Source organism: Suricata suricatta, chromosome 4 (genome assembly GCF_006229205.1).
Source record: "Suricata suricatta isolate VVHF042 chromosome 4, meerkat_22Aug2017_6uvM2_HiC, whole genome shotgun sequence".
Taxonomy (NCBI): Eukaryota; Metazoa; Chordata; class Mammalia; order Carnivora; family Herpestidae; genus Suricata; species Suricata suricatta.
Window position 1 is genome coordinate 145096123 of NC_043703.1, and position 19479 is coordinate 145115601.

Consider the following 19479-nt stretch of genomic DNA (forward strand, 5'->3'; position numbering starts at 1 on the left):
TATACAATTGCATTAGTATTCTATTGAGTAGATACACCACTTGGTAGGTAACCAATTCCTTCAAGCTGGAATTGTAGGTCATTTCCACTATTCTCCCATTTCAAGCAGTGTTGTAATAAATAAGCTACAAATAAACACATTTTTTCAAACATATGGAGATATATCTGCAGAAGGAAATCCTAGAAGAAGAATCGCAGGGTGAAAAATGGTTTTATAATTGGTGCCACCAAACGGCCCCCCTCGGAGGTGCAACAATGGACCCTCAGGGCAGTGACTTCAGAGCGTGCCTGTTCCCCACCCCTTGGCCATCACCCTGTGCTACCAAACTTGCGGAGTCCCACCAACCTGACAGGTGAAAATGGAATTTGGGCAGTTTTACTTTGCACTTCTTTTATTACAAGAGGCCTGGTTTTCTTTTCATATGTTTAGAAGTTACTAGTATTGCCTCTTATACAAGATATTTGTTCATGTCCCTTGTCGGTTCCTTGGACTGGTTGCTGTCTTTTTCTGATTGGTTTATATGAGTTCTTTGCATATGAAGGAAACTGGCCCTTTAACTGTGATAGAAGTTAAAAATATTTCCCCCTACACCTGGGTGGCTCACTCGATTAAGCGTCCGACTTTGGCTCAGGTCATGATCTCATGGCTCGTGGGCTCAAGCCCCACGTCAGGCTCTGTGCTGACAGTACAGGGCCTGGAGCCTGCTTTGGATTCTGCGTCACCCTTGCTCCGCCCCTCCCCTGCTCTCTCCCTTTTCTCTCTTTCTTTCAAAAATAAATCAACATTAAAAAACTTTTTTTTAATTTCCCCCAGCTGTCATCTGTATCTTCACTTGGGTTATAGTGATTTTTGCTTTACAGGATTTTTTTTTAATGCCATCAACTAAATCCTAGTTTTTCCCTCTTTACAGCTTTCGGGTTTCGTTCACTCAGTCAACTTTTTCATTTTTTTTCAATCCTTTTTTAAATGAAGTTTATTTATTTTGAGAGACTGTGTGCATGTATGTGGGAGGAACAGAGAGGGGAAGAGAGAGAGAATCTCAAGCAGGCTCTGAACTGTCAGTATGGAGCCCGATGCAGGGCTCAGTCCCACAAACCGTAAGTTCATGACCTGAGCAGAAATCTGATGCATAACTAACTGAGCCGCCCAGGAGGCCCAGCCAACCCTTTTTAGAAGCATTATTAGGATACTCCCCCAGGGACCAGCAATACTAAAAATAATTTGTAAATGTATTTTTTATTTATTTTTGACAGTCAGAGAGAGATAGTACTAGCAGGGGAGGGTCAGAGAGAGAGAGAGAGAGAGAGAGAGAATTTGAAGCAGGCTCCAGGCTCTGAGCTAGCCATCAGCACAGAGCCCGATGTGGGGCTTGAACCCACGAACCATGAGATCATGACCTGAGCTGAAGCCGGATACTTAACCGACTGAGCCACTCAGGTGCCCCTAAAAATAATTTTTAATCCAGTTTTTCATTTTTAATTTAACCTTTATAATATTTTTTAACATGATGACTTCTTCGGAATAGTCCATTACAATCAAGCTAGGTGTTACCAATGGGCCCTGCTTTCCAGGAAAGTGTTAAGGATCACAATATTCAGAACTTGGTGGGCCCAGGGCTCAGAGTGGCTGAGGCCCGGCTCTGAGGAAGAGCCCAGGACCAGACACCTCGGGTCTTAGTAGGAGAACAGCCTCTCATCCCCAGCCACTCTTCCCACTGCAAATAGAAAAAGTCACAATAATAAGGGAAACACTAAGTTAGCTATCTCCAACTAACACAAAACACTCACTATTTTTCCAGTTTTATTGAAAGACAACAAGCCCCTCTGGGGGCTTCAGAATTTCAAACGCTCTCTTTTTTCATTGAACGTCATGTTACCTGACTGGAGGGTGAATGATAAACTCGGTATTTGAGGAAGAAGTTCACCAGTTTATACAAGTCGTCCTCACTTTCAATTCCAAGGGCCTGGGGAAAAACAGGACTGCTCAGACGCCGCAGCAAAAACTCCACCGGCCGCTGCGGGAGTCCAGAGACCCTCAGCTCCTAAGGGCGGGAGGCTAGGCTTGCTCCCCCGAACCTCCCCCAGCACCTGCCATGGCCCATAGTGAGGCCATTCAACACCAGGGCAGCACAGCGAGGCCATAGCGGAACAGAGCACCAATACTCAGGGTCAGGAACAGTCCTGTACAGGCCTGGTGGGTCTGAGGATGTAAAAGGAGGCTAAACACACATCCAAGTTTAAGAGTATAGGGGAGACCTATAGTCTGAGAGCTGGGCCATGAGGGAGACAAGCTGGTAGAGGAAGGGTCAGGGGCAGGAGACATCCAAACACCTCGGCCAATTTGTTGCATGGAGAATAAGGAAAGGGAGAGATATGACAGCCTGGGGAAGCCCCGGAAGACCCGTATCTGCTCCCAGGACTGAGAAAATGTTGGGGAAACATAGGGGGTTGTCACAGAGTGAGGCCCCTTCCACCCCGTCAACGCAGCCCGGGGGGACTCACTGAGAAGATGGCGTCCAACTTCAGCAGATAGCACTCGCTTCTCTCCAGGGGACGGAGAAGGCTCAGCAGCTTGCTCTCTATGAGGAAACCCTGAGAAGGAAGAGGACATCTCCCGTCAGAGACAGGGTTCAGAAACCAGCGCGAGGGGCTGCAGCCTACCTCTGTGTAACCGGCCAGCGGTGACTCCACGGTGCTGGACCTCGGGGATGAGACTCTGGGTGGCAGGGCCCCCGGAGCAAGGCCTTGCTAGGATGCCCTAAGGGCCCTTCCTAGGGGCAAACCCAACACTCATCATGGATTTAGCTCCCCCCAGAAAAGGCGCCGGCTCACCTCATCCACAAGCCCCTGGGCAAATACCCGAGTTCCCCACAGGGGCCCAGACTTGATCGGGTCCCAGATTCGCACCCGTCCAGTGTCACTGCACTCCTATGCTAGCCCTCAGAGATCTACAGAACGGGGCAGCAGGCACTGAGGTGGAGGAGGGGAGGGCACCGAGGCTGGTGGACACACCACGTCACAACACCGTGCGCACGGAGTTGGGAGTGGGTGGGAAGACTGGGTGCAGGGCACCCACTCTGAACTGGAACACCTGGGGGAAGCTCCTTGGAGGGGGCCACTGGCAGCAAGCCTGCAAATAGAGAGGAGCCCCTGTGCACCATCCCTTTTAGCAGAGCCCCCTCAGCGGCAAGAGCCAGCTCTTGGCCAAAGACAACTGTCCCAAGGGGACCGGAAGCAGCCAGGCCTTGCATCTCCTTTAATCCCCTTTCAGAACTGCGGGACCTAAACGCGCACTGGTCACATCTGGTGACGACCCCCCCCCGCCCCCCAGCACACCCTTTATGCTAAATCTGGAAGGGTTAGCTAGCATCTAGCATACAGCGCAGGTAGCCAAAGCCTGACCCACGCAGAGTCATCACAAACTGAGTCCCAGAGAAAGGCCACATCAGTTGTGGCCACACTACTTGGCGGGTGGGCTCACAGAGGAGAGGCTGGTACCCCTGCTCCTGCAGAGTGAGGTTTTTTTTAATTAGCAGGAGCCCATGGGCCGACCTGGCCCACACCTTGCAGACCCACTGAAGGAGGACCCGTTTGCCAGCTGGGGCAGCTCTGAGGCATGGCCTCTCGGGTAAGTGACCCCGGCTCTGCTCCGGAATGCCGTGCACCCCGGCCTCCCGGCCACGTCCGGCCCGGCCAGGGCCGTCAGAAGCAGCACACGAGAAGCCAGGGCAGAAGGTCAGCAAAGCCACCAGCCAGGAGGCCCTCTGGCGCAGCCCCTTGCGGCCGGCCTCACCGACTCGTCACACAGAAGCATGAGGATCTTTCTGGTCGTTTTCATGGAAATTTGCTTTGGCAGGTCGAGGTAAGACTCTGCTTCTGAGGCGGCCTCCTCTGTCCCCTCCTCTTCTGCAGACGGGACGGAGAGAAGACGGGGCAGGAGAGAAAAAGAAGAGAGCTGCTTGGACGGTGAGAAATAGCTGAACGTCCTTCCTTGAGAAAATTTACCTCTTAAAAAGCTGAAGAAAGCCTGGTATGTGGAAACAACAGGAAGGCCGGGGATTGGACTAAGAGACTAGCTGGAGAATTCTGCCACTCTGTAATGCTTCACTTTCCTAAGTTCCATCGACCTGGAAACGTCATGTTCAAAACCGGGCCATGACCAGGAAGTGGAAGGGAGAGGAGGAACCTATTGATTCTCACTTTAAAGATAAATCTAGCACATCTGCTATGTGGCTCCTAAACCCACAGCAGATCCAAAGCGGCCAAAGCAACAGTGGTCAAGTGATGGCCTCACTTATCAGTGAGAACTGGCAGGTGATGGCAAGAGCCAACATTTTCTTAATTAAAATTAGAAATTTAAAAATGTTTTATACTAGGGGCACATAGGTGGCTCAGTCAGTTAGGCATCCAACTTTGGCCTGGGTCATGATCTCGTGGTTCGTGGGTTCGAGCCTCGGGTCAGGTTCTGTGCTGACAGCTTGGAGCCAGGAACCTGCTTTCGAATCTGTCTCCCTCTCCCCTGCCCTTATCCTGCTTGCACTCTGTCTGTCTGTCTCCTTCTTTCAAAAATAAATGAACATTAAAAAAAATTTTTAAGAGAATTATTTTAGATAACTACCTACAGGAGAGGGATAAAATAGAACAGAGAAGATAAAACTACACTTCTTCGAGTGTGTCTCATTCTGTACATTTGATTTTGAAAACATGTAAATATTCTATATAACTATAACACAGAATTAAATTGCAAAAACAAATCCCTATCAAAAGTAAAACAAAACAAAAAGACCTAAATATGTATTCAGATGGTGACCCAACCAAATAGAAACTATTATAAGTGACTTTAAGACATAGCAATCTGTGGGCCACCTGGTGTGTCAGAAGGACCCAGAAGCCAACATGAAGAGCCTCCCACTGGCCAAAGATGGGGCACTTTGAGCTTCAGTAAAGATAATGAGTGCAATAACTCAAACACAGCAGATCTGTTTAAATCCAATATGTTCGTAATGATACCTGTTTTATAAAATGCCATCGGTCACTTTTGGAAGATGCTGGAAACCCAACCCATTTATTTTGAAAGCTACTAAACAGAGAAAGGACAAGCATCTATTCTGCTTTTCCTGTAGGAACTATATTTCAGGGTAAAAATCGCTGCGGAGGGAAAGAGTCTCTTTTCAGAAGTATCCAGCTAATAAATGAAGATACATGATAGGATTTAGAAGATTACCATTGTGCAGCCCCGAAGACAATTAGTGGCTCTTAGACAAGGACTCCCAATGGTTGCTAGTCTCACAAAGAGGGACAACCTGACATTGTTTATCCCAATGGAGGTACTCAACAGTATACTTAGCAAAACTGCACTGACCCTGAATCTGATCAAGCTTCTAGATAGAACTACCAGAGGAGAGACGGTTAAGCCATAGGTTAGAGACTCTGAACCTCCCAGCTAGGAGCCCTCCTCCCCTTCTCTGGCCTTCAGTTTGTCTGTGAAATGAATGGGTTGACCCAATGGTCTCACAGGCCCCCCAGCTCTAGGACTCCAGGGCTCCATTCCAGTCACCTGTTTGCAACAGCACTTCTTCTAAAATCTGTGTCGCAGATCTCTGCGGCTGCTGAGATATAGGTCCCACATTCCTCAGGAACCAGAAGTCAGGTGCCGTCCACGGGAGCCCCAGGTGCTGGGTGTGGATGATCCGGTCCACATCGAAGGCTCTGTTTATTAGATCCTTCGCCTCCTCTTCATTCATCAGCCAAATCTCTCGAAACCGCTTGTCGTCAATAAAAGCAAAATGCCTGTGAAGGAGAGTGGCTCAGCATGGCCAGCGGACCCCGGGGCTCGGCCAGGGTGCCCTCAGTCAGCAGTAGGGCAAGAACTGAGGCAGAGCTGGGGTGCATCCTGGACCCGGACTGCCGGGCCTCACTTGTGGTAGCCTGGAGGCCATCCCCACAAGGGCTCACGAAGGGGCAGGTGACAAGCCAGTACAGGGGCGGGGAAGTCAGCCTGCTAAGAAGACTCTTAGTGCCGGGGCCACCTCTGTTCTTGGGCACGTGCCGTGGGACCCATGTCCCTAAGGTACCTTATGGCTTTCTGTAGCTCCTTGAACTGCGTCACAAGGTGTTTGTAGTCAGAGGTTAGGGACTGGTTCTCCTCCTGAAATTGCCTGATCTGCTTGGCGTATTTCGATCTCAGATTGTTAAGTATATCGTGCAGGCTGGGAGGGAGACGGAGAGAAGTCCGTCTGTGGCTGAACAGAAGCCGTGACGCACGCTCCTCTCAGCTTCGCACGGTTCTGCAGAACCAGGGCCAGATTTGTGCAAGCGCCGCAAACCCTCCCATTTGTTCCAAACCCAGCTGCCCTGATGGCGATCGAGGAAAGGAAGGCAGCAGGAGGTAAGGGGACTGTCCAGAACTAAACTCCTTTAGAACAGTCCAGAAGCCCAGACCCACTGAGGGGCAGTCTCCTGCTCCGGAGTGTGACTGAACCCTCAACACACCATCTGGGAGTAAGTCCGCCTCCTGGGCCAACTTCACATTATTTAAATAGCGTGTCTCAATTATTCCACTGCCATGGTTTGGATGTTCATTTCACGTCTAAAACAAGGAAGTCAGAAAGGAAAACATTAAAACCTCGCACTGCAACTCTATGATGTATGTGTCCTCCATCCTCAAAAAGCTGACCTGGCTCACAAGTCCAATAACTCATTCATTCACTCACTTGAGAGGTCTCTCGTGTGCCAAGGATATGTTTGAATCCAGAGACGAATCCAAGGACATGTCTGCACAGAAGGCACTATCGGTCCAGCCAGAGACGAAGACACGCATCGAAGTGGAGTGAAAGCGCCGTGGGGGTAGTTTACAAAGGATGCCGGGGGAGCCCAGGGGTGAGGCAGGGAACGAACCTTGGCCTGAGCGGTCGAAGATTCCAGCCCAGCTAGAGACAGTGATAGCCTGGTCAAGGGCACTGCGAGTCCAGGCATCTCCACATCTCACTGCTCTGGGAGCTCCTCGCACGGAAACTATGAAATCCTCATGGCAGGTATGGCTTTTAGACCCAGGGCCATACATCAGACTTTGGACCAGTGAAGAGGTGTCTTATGTCAGCGTCCCATTTACACAGGTATAGAGTCTGAAGACCTACATGTTTTCAGTTTAAAAAATCAGATTTTCCCTCTTAAGCATCATTCTGAAATAATCATAAGCTCCCTAAACACACAAACATCCATCCTTCATGGTTTCATCCTCCATAAAATGCAAAAGCCACTTAACTTGGACTCTGATAAAAAGCAGTAGCTAGTTCATTTTCTTAACTACAGCATTCTAGGAAATAAGCCACATATAGGTGTAAAAAATAAAACCATGTTTTTAGGTCGCCATCCCAAAGTCTTTTTCCCAGTATCACCTGGTAAAGAAGTTTCTGTGTGTCATCTAATCACAGTAGCTCATAAAACCAAACTGTAACCCCAGGTACACACTGCAGGTCTGGGCAAGACAGGGGACAGGCAGGAAGGGCTGGCCACAGGGTGAAGAAACTCAACCAAACATCACGTCATGTCCTTGGTGACTGACTGGAAGCTGGAGATGGAGGGGACAGGGGTGGGGGATGGGAGAACCAGGAAGGCAGGCAAGCTCGGTTTCAAAACGTGCCCACTGGCCTTGACAGCAACTCTCTGGGCCGAACTGGGTTTAGGCAGTCCCGATGAAGCAAGGAGGTGGGGTCGGGACCGGGGAGGTGAAGCTGAAGTCATCAAGAAAGAAGGCCTACTCAAAGCCACGAGACTGGTGTAGAGGGTGGAGGGAAAACAAATATAAAGCAAAAAGGGTAGGATGCTTTCTAGAATATCTTATCAGGAAAGAAAAAAACAACCACCAAAGGAAACCAATCAGGAATCCACTGAGAAAGAAGAGCAGATATTTCAGAGTCATAAAAGCCAAAGGAGAAAAATTCTGAGATTCAGCACCAATAACCATAGGATGAGGCCTGAAAAGGACCATGGCATTTGGCCAGAGCGGTAACCTACCGCTGGTAACCTACAAGGGGGGGGGGGAGTTGTCCAATTCTGGGTCAGAGGTCAAATTGTGAGTGTTGGGGGGGCGGGGGCCAGTGGCGAGAGGAACACGCCCAGGCCAGCAAGAAGAGAAAGTGTTAACACGCACACACGAGCAGCAGGGGCTACTGCTAACTGCAAGCTCAAAGTCAGTGGGCACAACCAGGGATGGGATGGCGGGGATGCCACTCATCTCATCCTTCTGCCCTTCGGATCAAAACCAAGGTCTGCCTGATGTACCTCCGCCCACCTCCCGTCCCACCAACCTCCCCTCTCCCACGATGCAGGCTCTTTCACCAAACATGGAACTTTCTGACTCCTACTTTCTTGCCTTTAAACCTTCATTCCCGCCTCTGGCCCCATCTACCCCAGAGACTTAACTCCTTTTTCCCAATTCACTTCCCTCCCCCCTTCACTGGTTCACTTCTTCAGGAAAGCTTCCCAGAGAACTCCTTCTCACTGACTGTACAGATTAGTGGCCATCACAGATGGATGGAGAGAAAGAAAGAGAGAGAGAGAGAGAGAGGAGAGATCCAGAAAGATACACACTATACACTTAATCCCTGGTGGTAGGAATATACTGATTTTATGTTTTTCTCTTACTTTCACTTGAGGTACTTTCTAATTCTCTAAGATGCACATGTACCACTTCAGAAATAACAAGTTGAGAATGTATTCTACGGACAGCTCTGTGCATATGCAATGTGAGGAACTGACATGAGGACCTATCTCGGTATTATTTGCAATAGCAAAGGATTAGAAGCGATCTAAATGTCCATCCACAGGGACGTTAAATCACAGTATGTGCAAGTGGAGGTTAGGCAACCTAAGAAATAATGTGAGAACTCTTTATGAACTGGTCGGGACACATCGTCAAGATTCAAAACCGTGGGTAGAGAAGACTGTCACTTGGTTTACAAACAGAGGGGACTGGTGACAAGATTTACCTGTGTTTGCTTGTATGTGGTCAGAAATTCTGGAAGAAGCAAACAGGTGGGAAAGAGGAACCACACAAAATGGAGGGTCAGAGACAGACTTTTTGCTGTACATTCTCTCTAGGGGGAGAGGGGAGCAGCTGAAATATTATCTTTTCCAACAAAACAAAACACTCTTTTCATGAAGAATTAGCTCAGTCTGTAACAGCCTCCACTCCTCTGGACGGGAAGACTTCATCCCCCCCGCCATCTTCAGGATGGACGGTCTGCGTGTTCGCTCACCGATTGATCTTCCTTTTCTGCTGGGACTTAATCACCGTGCTCTCTTCGTCTCTCTTCTTCAGCACTTGGACGTTGTACTCCAACTTCTCTTGGTTTAGCTGGTAAGTTGCTTTCATCTGCTGGAGCTGCTGCTCAAGAATCTAAAGGTTAAAGAAAATAACAATACTGACAGGTCTTGGCATCATCTGTTGTGCCTGAGGGCTCCGATACGTCATTCAGGAGTTACGTCAGAGGAAAGGTAGGCACAAAAGCCTCCACCTGAATTCTAAGGAAATCTGTCAGTAAAGGCAAGCGAAAGTCCAGCCAGAAAAAATACACCATTCGACTGCAAGCCAAGCCTATGTCCCTAAAGCCTAAGAGGGGTGACAGAGCCTTCACGGCTGGCCCCCTCCCCTGCTTTGCACCAGACCCTATGGAGATACGTGTCACCCCCCTAAAAACCGTACAAGTGAATATTGGCACAGAAGTTTGCAATGTCCCCACTCTGACCTCCAATTGACAGCGTTCATGTTTAGCAAACAGTGTTCATTTGAAAGGAGGCTAGACACAACCGTCCCTTCTTTCTGGATTTTTGTTAGCAGTGTTCGTTCATTCTGCAAAATTCGAGTGCCTGCTAAACATCAACAACTTTTCCAGATGCTGCTGAGAAAACGCTGGTGGAAGAGACACAGTCGTGTCCTATCTAGGGGTGAACAGCAAGCAGTGGTGACAACAAGTAAGAGGGGGATAGGCACAGGGTTGCATGGGACTCTCTGTGGCCTCAAAGGCCAGGAAGGCGTCCCCGAACAGTCGGGACCAGTGAGTCTAACCGGGACCCAGAAAATGAGTAGGCGTTACTCAGGTGGACACTTCTCCAGAGAGGCAAGGGGACCGGGGGGCTTTGGGGAAATCACGAGCAGGTTAGGGTGTGAGGCACGAGGCTGGGCATGGTCAGAAAAGAGGCTGACAGAGCAGCAGGGTCGTATCAAGCGAGGACTTTAAAGCTTTCTGAGAACCATGGAGAGCCACTAGAGATCCCAGCAGGAAAGTGGAGTGACCAGTCCAGGCAGAAAGATCACACTGACAGTTGGTTCAAAAACAAAAACAAAAGAACAAAAACTGCTGAGAGCAGAGCCAGTACGGGCAAGCTCGCTCCTGCCTCTCCGGAGTGGAAATGCAGGAACAGAGGGTGCAGTGAAATGTAATCTGATCTTGACAAAGCTGGGACATGTGACGTGACGCTCTTTCAAGCCTCTTTCTCCCTCGTCCCCTGCCACAGGGCTACAGAGCCAAGGGACCAACCTGGGAAGCGATTGGAGCGCCCGGGTGGCTCGGCGGTTAAGCGTCTGACTCGATTTCGGCTCAGGTCATGATCTCACAGTCATGAGACAGAGCTCCAGGTCGGGCTCTGTGCGGAGCGTGGAGTCTGCTTGGAATTCTCTTTCTCCCTCTCTCTTTTTGCTCCTTCCTGATTGCACTCTCCCCCTCGCTAAATAAATAACATTTTAAAAAACACATAGGAGTGATTCCAGGCAGCTCCCCCTGGACCCCTGGGCCATCCTCAAGGAGGGTAACTGGCTGGGAGGTAATGCAGAGAACAAAGGCACTGACACTGATCCCTGTTGTAAACGAGAGAATTAGTCCAGAGTATCCCAATATCTACCTATCCCAGGGAGCTCTAAATCTCCATTATGGGGCAGGTGTTCGGAGGTCTTTTCAGAAGAAAAGCCTGCAATACCTCCACGGGTGGTCAGTGAACATACAGGTCGCTCAGATTATGACTACCTACCTCTCAATCTCCATACTGGCTTAGTTGACTTTTCATTTACTTTTTTCTAACTATTTGCTTTTCTGTATAAAAAGTTTTCCTGATTGTGAAAGTAATACTTGTTCATTGTAGAAAATCTGGAGAGTATAGTAGAGGAGAAAGAAGGAGAAGACATAGAAGGGGAAGGAAAATTTTCCCCAAATTCCACCTCAAAGGGTCATCTTCTGTTAACATATCGGCATATTTCTTTCCAGCACTCATTACATCGCTGAGATCGAACCATAGCTACAGTTTTATATTCTACTTTTCTCCCTTAATAGTTTAACAAGAATTTTCCATGTTAGTTTTATCAATGTTGTTTTAATGGTGCATAATATTTTTATATATTATGACCACTTATCATATATGAAATACAACATTTATCATATACCATACTATTTTACCATTTCCCTACTTTTGTACGTTTAGACTGTTTTGAAAATTCTCGATATTATAAAATTATTGTTGGGAACAATTCTACTTAAAATTTTATGGATATCTTGTTTTCTTAAGGTTGATTCTCAGAAATAGGATTAGCCAGCTCAAAAGCACTCAATGAATTACTTTCCAAAGAGGGTCTACTGTTTGTACTCCCACTGGCCGTGCATGCAAGTGCCCGCTTCCGCACAGCCCGTGGGCACTGAGCACGGCACGGGGTTGGCCGTGAAGCTCAAGCACAGGCCCTCAGCCCTTGGGTAGGCTTTTGGGAGGGGCAGGGAGTAGGCAGGAGCTGTACAATTAATTTAATTTAAAAATTTTTGACTTGAACAATTTCTCCAAGTAACTATGACACTGACAGTACAGAAACTGCCTCATTTCCAGCGCAGGTATCCAATTATCCTGGGTCGTCCGGGGCTGAATCACTCTTGGCCTTGTCCCCTTCTAGGGATGGCCCTGTGTGTCTTCAAGAACAGGGACTGTCAGCACCTCTTTCTCCAAACTCGCAATGATCGATGCCCCTGGGCGCCGAATGAAACCAGCACCATTGCTTCAAATGTGATCAACCCTGAACACCGGGAAGGCCTCTGGCCTATGAGCTGGCTCAGCACAAAATCCAACTGAAAAGCTTCCTGCTGGGTGGAGACAAGCTGGGAAGGGACAAATACCCACAGAGAAGGAAGGTCTCCGGAGCCACTCTGGCTTGGAATGACAATGAATGGCTGGTCAGTCTTGACCCACGTGCCTCAGGAACCCTGAGACACCAGAGTGCCTGGTGTTTGCTCTAATGACATCCAGGGACCTCCTTTTTTTGTAGCTTCACAATAAGCCCCTATCACGAACACACATGTCTCAAAATTATTTGGCCATAGAACAGCCTTTATAACAAAGTGAGGGCAGGTGAGTTACAAATGCAAGCTCTATCACATGAACGTTCATGTAAATTTTACTCTTGAAGGCAGATCATTAGATAATACCACGAAAATGGACTCTGTATTTTTGCGGCATACTACATCTGGAAAGGAAAAAAAAATTACTGACTCACCTTCTTTGTTAGTTTTATGAAACCACCGCTAATACTTCACGGAGCTGAACACAGTCCAGATTCAAAACTCTGAACTAAAGTAATCAAGCCATGTCTTTTCCTCTGTGACCTGAAAGAACTCACTTCTGATCTGGTTTTACAGGCAAAACAACAAAAAAAACCCCTGTCACCTGTTTTAATTTGCATTTCTTTGCTTGGGCTTGCGGTTAAATATTTACTAGCTGATTTTCTTTTATCTTGTGGAACACATCTACTCCTGCTCTTCCCTAGACTAGGTCCCTAGGAGACTGGTGCTAGAAGGACCAGCAATGCAGCAGGCACTGTGTGCTTATCATCTCTACTGGCTCGCAGATCAGCCACCTGGTCACCCCAGCTCTGGCCCAAGACCTCTGCCGGTCCCACAGTCATGATGCCACTTGGGAGTGATCGGCAATGCTGTCAATGAACTTTCAGAACTGATGGTCTTGTAGTCTCACAGCATCCGCAGCAGGTGGTTACATGAATGACATCACCCGTGACTTGTTTTCAACACCTTCTGCTCAAGATAATTTTGATACCGGTGACTCTATTGTTAATTATGTCAGGTTTGAGTCTCAACATAAGGCTGTCCTCGGTTGTCATACTTTGAAGATGGTTTTCTATTTTTAAAATTGTAATGGATTGGGGCGCCTGGATGGCTCAGTCAGTTAAGCCTCCCACTTCGGCTCAGGTCAGATCTCACGTTCGTGGGTTCGAGCCCCGCATCAAGCTCTGTGCTGGCAGCTAGCTCAGAGCCTGGAGCCTGCTTCCGGTTCTGTGTCTCCTTCTCTCTCTGCCCCTCCCCCTCTCATGCTCTGTCTCTCTCTGTATCAAAAATAAATAAAACATTAAAAAAATTTTTTTAATTTTTTTTAAATAAAACATTTAAAATTGTAATGGATTGTGTTAACGGTCTGGGGTTCCCCTGCAATTATCCAAGATAATTTTGCCAAGTTGCACTTTATGTTCCCAAGCCAAATGGTGAGCCATCGTGTTTGGTTTTTGTGGATAATTTATAAAGATTACAATATAATCTGCCACAAAAGTCCTTCAATGTTATGGGTACTGAAGGTGTTGATCATGCCTTCCCATGTTCTTCCTGCAGCAGGACAAGCTTCTTGGCCGTTGATTTCCATGCAATCTCCTGTTCACCCGCTCCAGAAAACCAGCTGCCATCATTGCCCAAGCAGAATGGAAATTTATCACAGCCTTTCCCCTGGCCTCGTGGGCTGACCTCAGAGATCTCACTGGGCCTCTTCATCTCCACTCTCAGGAACTGTATCCTGCTAAACTTTATGTTTTGCACAATGTAAGCTCACAATGTTTGTTAAATACGTAACTTGTATCTGATTTTTTGTGATCCATATTCTGGTATTAAATGCAACAGTTCTTGAAGTTGAACTAAACCGTTTTTCAACGTTAAAAGTACATGTAGGATCCAAAATGAAAACATTTGCTTCCTGTATCAAGAACTAAGTGTTTCTAGTAGTCTTATTTTGGGGTGCTGGGCCAGTGTGCTAAAATCCTTCTGGAGGGCATCATGTTTACAGGCTTCTCTTAGTTCATTAATAATGTGACCTTGCTGGGAGGAAGCACTTGGGAAATACACATTCTCTTTTTTACTTCTTGTACTTTACCCATCAAACCAAATCTATGGGTGTTGGATCCTTCGTATGTTTGCAGTTTGCAAACTTTTACTTCTGTATTTCAGAACGGACACAGTGCTACGAATGACTTAGGAAGAGCAAATCTCACGTCATGTTGAGCTGCATGTTATCTGTTCTTGACAAAAATTAATGCTATCTGACTTTTCTGGTTAATGAAAGTATACTTAAGAGGCACTACGGTAAAGTTTGATCTACTAAATATCCCACATATTGCTATACGGTAATCCCTGATTTGACTATCTGTTCCTGGTTAAAGGATAAGGGAGTACAGTTTCCATTCTAACGCAGGAAAGAACGGTTGTGCATAGGAATTGCACACACTTCCCCATCTGAAGGTCTCCACCTGCCTGCCTCCTGAACACCCACACTCCTCGTGTAGCCCAACCAGAGAGGGGGTGCAAGGAGATCTGGTGCCCCAGACCCTTTGCCTCTGTGTCCCTCACCTCTTCAGTTTCACATTACCTCATACACCCAAAATGTCCCCACGTTCCAGAATTGTTTGGTTCAAGCATTTAAGATTAGATTAAGAACATGAGATTGCACGCCTACAACTCAATAGCCAAATAATAATAGTGATAATAATAATAAATTAAACAATTAGAAAATAGACAAAGGAGGGGTGCCTGGGTGGCTCAGTCAGCTGAGTGGCTCAGATCATGATTTCACACGTTGTGAGTGCTGACAGCGCAGAACCTGCTTGGGATTCCTTCTCTCTTTCTCTCTCTCTCTCTCCCCCTCTCTCCCTCCCTCCCCATCCCCTGCTCCTATGCAAATACACACAAACTCTCTCTCTCTCTCAAGATAAATAAATAAACTTAAAAAAAAAAACAGGCAAAGGACTTGAACAGACATTTCTCCAGAAAAGACATACAAATGACCGATAAGTCTATGGAAGGGTGCTCAACATCACTACTCCTCAGGGAAATGCAAATCAAAACTACAATGATGTATCACCTCACTCCTCTCACGATAGCTCTTGTCACCAACAAGGATGTGGAGCAGAGAATGCTGCGCCCTGGCGGTGGGAGGGTAACTGGTGCGGCCCCTGTGGGAACAGTATGGAGGTTCCTCAAGAGACCAAAAAACCGAACTACCACTGGATCCAGTAATCCCACTTCTGGCTATAGATCCAGAGGAATTGAAACCCGGATCTTGAAGAGCTATCTGCGCTCCTGTGTTCATTCCAGCATTATTCACAATAGCCAACATACAGAAACAACCCAAATGTCCATCGATGGACTAACAGGAAAAGAAAAGGTGGCACATGCATACAATGAACTATTATTCAGCCTTTAAAAAAGAAGGAACTTCGGCTATTTGCAATGACATGGGTGGATGTGGAGGACATTATGCTAAGTGAAGTAAATAAGCCAGATACAGACAAATACTGCATGGTCTCACTTGTATGTGGGATCAAAAACCGACTCCTAGAAGCGTAGAGTAGAATTTTTGCTACCAGCGGCTGCCAAGGGCTGGGGGAGGGGAAACAGGGAGGCGCTGGTCAAAGGGCCCAAAGTTTCAGTTATGGGATGAGATGAATAAGTTCTGGGGATCTCTCATGGTACAACAGAAGGTCTATGAGTAACAAGGCTGTTATTGTACATTTAAAAATTTGCTAAGACAGTAGATCTTGTGTTACATGCTCTTAATACAAAAGGAAAAACAAAACGACAAATAAAAGAACATGAGTTTCCATCATTTCACTGTTGGAGGCCAGGAACATATTTTTGTCACATAAATTATCATAGAGCCAAAATAACTTAAGAAAGCTGAACAATAGCCATGTTTATGAAGCATGTAATGTACACAGCGCACACAAACAGCGTGCTCGCACAGACCTCCGCTGTTCTTTGTCAGGGATCTCACGTCCATGACATTAATATGAGAAAGGCTTGGGAAAGTTCTCCAGGGGGGTAAGAATATTTGTAGTCTGGTGGGGTGTTGATTCAACCCTGTTAGAGAAAGCCACGAGAGTAGTAGACCTGAAATTCTACCAAAGGCCATGTGGAAAAGCTTTAGTCTAACACGTTTTTCAAGACAGAAATTCAACTGAATAGACAGTGTTTAAATATGAAGAGGTAATTACATCATACCTAAATGTAATTAGAATGCGCTTTTTTTAAACTAACTTTGCAGCACAGAATCTTAGGCTTAGCAAGAACTTCAGAAACCAGAAAATGTGACCTCCTTCCAACTGCAAGAATCTTTCCTCAGCCTTGAAGACAGACACAGTCGTGCGGCCTTTAAATATTTTATGAGCGAAAAGACTCCTTGTTTTGTGGAATGACCCTTTCTGTATTCGATAGTTTTATTAGAAAGTTCTTTTTTTTCTTTTTTTAAATGTTTATTTATTTTTGAAAGAGACAGAGTGCAAGTGGGGGAGGGGCAGAAAGAGAAGGAGACACAGAATCGGAAGCAGGCTCCTGGCTGTGAGCTGTCAGCACAGAGCCCGATGTGGGGCTCAAACCCACGAGCTGTGAGATCATGACCTGAGCTGAAGTCGGAAGCTTAACTGACTGAACCAGCCAGATGCCCCCTAGAAAAGAAAGTTCTTTCTGATGGCAAGTCAAAATCTGCCCTACTGCGATGTCCACCGGTCAGCCAAGGGTGGTTTGGAATATTAGGGACATTATTGGTTACTGAGCCAGGCAGAGTTGGGTTTGAATCCAGGACCCACCATTTACTAGGCAAGTAGCCTTATCTCTGAGCCCATTTCCTGGTATATAAAATGCTGCGATTCCTCCCTTGCATGTTAGTGTGAGGACTGGAGATACTGTGCCCTAAATGCTGATAGACACTCAGCAGATGGTGGCTGGGGATAAACTTACCTTCCCTTTGCTCACCAACATGCACAATCCTCTCAGCAATTTTTCAGGTCATGGTTGCCAGTTTTGCCTCTTGGCAGCATTCTATGGTTCATTAAAGAAAGAATTCCTCCACATATATATATCCTGCCCATGAACTCCTTCAGATATGATTGCTTGAAAGAAAGCAAATAATGCATACCTATCTATGGAACAGATTAACTCTAGAACACTCTGGGCAGTCACCAAGGATAAAACCTGCACAGGCGCTCTGTCTGCTCTGCCACCCAGACGCCGAGCAACAAGTCAGACCTGCACGTCCTGCTCCAACTTGATCTTGATCTTGTTGTACTCTTCACAGTCCCATTCTCGCTGCTTGTTCAGCTGCTTCTCATAGTCCTCCACCTTCTTGATACGGTTCAGAAGATACTCCAGCTGAAGGCACAGGAAGACAAGGGGAACATCAGCCCTGTCCCTGCCCCCACTCAGGGGGCCTGACAAACATTGACACAGGGGAAGGGTCTCAAAGTGTCATGGAGTTGGAGGGCACTGGTCAGCCCTCAGAAGCTCCTGTGCCCCCAAGGCTGTGTATAGTTTAACTTACACTGGAGCTTCCTTACTTGAGAAACTCCAAGAGAAATGTTCCATTAATAAATCAGACACAGCAGGGGCCTGGGTGGCTCAGTCGGTTAAGCATCTGACTTTGGCTCAGGTCATGATCTCACAGTTTGTGAGTTTGAGCCCCATGTCGGGCTCTGTGCTGACAGCTCAGAGCCTGCAGCCTGCTTCAGATTCTATGTGTGTCCCTTTCTCCACCCCTTCCCCACTCTTGCTCTGTCTCCCCCCACCTCAAAAACAAATAAACATTAAAAAAATTTTTTTAAATAGAACTCAGACACGGACCCTGTGTCAGACATTTGTATTTCTTAAAAAAGACCCATAGGATCCGGGTCAAGCTATTTCTTTGTTCTTTGTGTCTCTAAAGTAAAGTGATAACCCCACACCCTTTAAAACATCTTGTTGGGCCACAAATATCCATGGCTGGAGTAGACGCCCAGGATAAAAAGAAGAGAGCCACAGGACCACGGTATTCACCCCCACCAGAAGCACCCACCATCCGCAGGGCCACCCTGATTCACCATGAAGGGCAGTGGTACATGTCTGCTGTAGCAATCCTCCCCAAGAGACAAGAGGGTTAGCAAATTCCGCCACAGTAGAGATCGCCCCAGACCCCATGACCCTTGACACAGCCGCCAGCCCTTCCCCTGCCCGCCGCCCCTTTACCTCTTTGGTTTTGTGAGCCTGCAGGGCCTGCTCCCAGGTCTTCTTATTACTGGTCAGCAGGTCTTGTCGCTCCATCTCAAATGCTTTCTACGACCAAGAAGGAAGAGGCCCTGGCGTCTGTGCTGATGAGGCAGGTTTCACAGCATTACAGAACTCGTAAGTAACAGCACATGCGCCGTGTACCAACCACAAGGTCCAAGTCAGAGCCAAAGGCAGATGTGCCAAGTTTCATGGAACCAAATGGCCATGGAAGGAGTTGCATGTTAATTAGTGTTATGAAGTCCGGGCTTCACACAAATTTAGGAAAGAAATGTACCACCTGTCCTGTGGCTCAATGGGTCTCAGAGGAGGGAGCTGGAGGAAGGGCCATGTCATTGGTGGCAGTCACAGGGAAAACCCTGGCATACGATTCAATCACGCCCAGGGCTGCTGCATCACTACGGCTAGGGTCCCCAGGAAACAAAAGGGCATGTTGCTCACAAGGGGCAGGCCTGGGACTGTAGAAATGGGTCTATAATAATCCAGAGAGAGAAGTCCCCACCCTCTTGGCTCTCTTCCATTTGGGAAGGCCGGTCTCAATCTCAATCCTTTACATTTCATTCAGATTCAGAGTATTGATTCCTGAATCTGCTTTCCCATGCCCCACCCTGGCTGCCAAAAATACAGCAAACACCTCACATACCCCCCTCCTCCACACTTCTTACCCTTACATGGTTTTATTTTCTTTCAAAGCACTTATCTTCACCTGTCCAAGTATATATTTAGCAGTCTGTTTATTGTCTAGCTGTCTTCTACTATAATACGGATCCCAATGAGGACTTTGTTTTGTTCATGGCTGTATCCCCAGTCCCTGGTCCAGTGCCTGGCACATAGTAGCCACTTGATGACTATTTGTGGATGAGTGAATGAATGGGTAAATCAGTTAAGGGGCAGAAAGCAGAGGATGAGACATCTGGGCCCCTCCCAGATGTCCTGGGCCTCCCAGACAGACCCATCCCTCTTCCCAGAAGGCAGTTCTTTCACACCCTGTTACCTCAATGTAATTGAGCTCTTGACGGAAGCTTTTCATCACGTTCTTCACTTGCTCTTCCATCCTCTCCAGGAGCACGCAGATGTCGTCTGACTGTTTCTTCAAATCCTTCACATACTGGTCATCTTTTGTTTTTAACTCCTAGAAA

General features: G+C 47.3%; 1 protein-coding gene across 2 annotated transcripts in view; it reads right to left on the bottom strand.

Moving 5' to 3' along the window:
* DRC1 (dynein regulatory complex subunit 1) overlaps positions 1-19479 on the bottom strand; it is a 38229-nt gene that overhangs the window by 3930 nt on the left and 14820 nt on the right. The window contains exons 5-14 of one of the 2 annotated variants that reach the window (XM_029938138.1): positions 19335-19472; positions 18302-18388; positions 17330-17452; positions 9260-9399; positions 6074-6208; positions 5557-5789; positions 3793-3905; positions 2502-2591; positions 1877-1963; positions 1491-1714 (exon numbers count right to left, since the gene is read on the bottom strand). In XM_029938138.1, the coding sequence (XP_029793998.1) occupies positions 1595-1714; positions 1877-1963; positions 2502-2591; positions 3793-3905; positions 5557-5789; positions 6074-6208; positions 9260-9399; positions 17330-17452; positions 18302-18388; positions 19335-19472 (1266 nt within the window). In that variant the 3' untranslated portion in view covers positions 1491-1594. Of the gene's footprint in view, positions 1-1490; positions 1715-1876; positions 1964-2501; positions 2592-3792; positions 3906-5556; positions 5790-6073; positions 6209-9259; positions 9400-17329; positions 17453-18301; positions 18389-19334; positions 19473-19479 lie in introns of those variants that run through there. The other variant, XM_029938137.1, reaches the window with a different exon arrangement.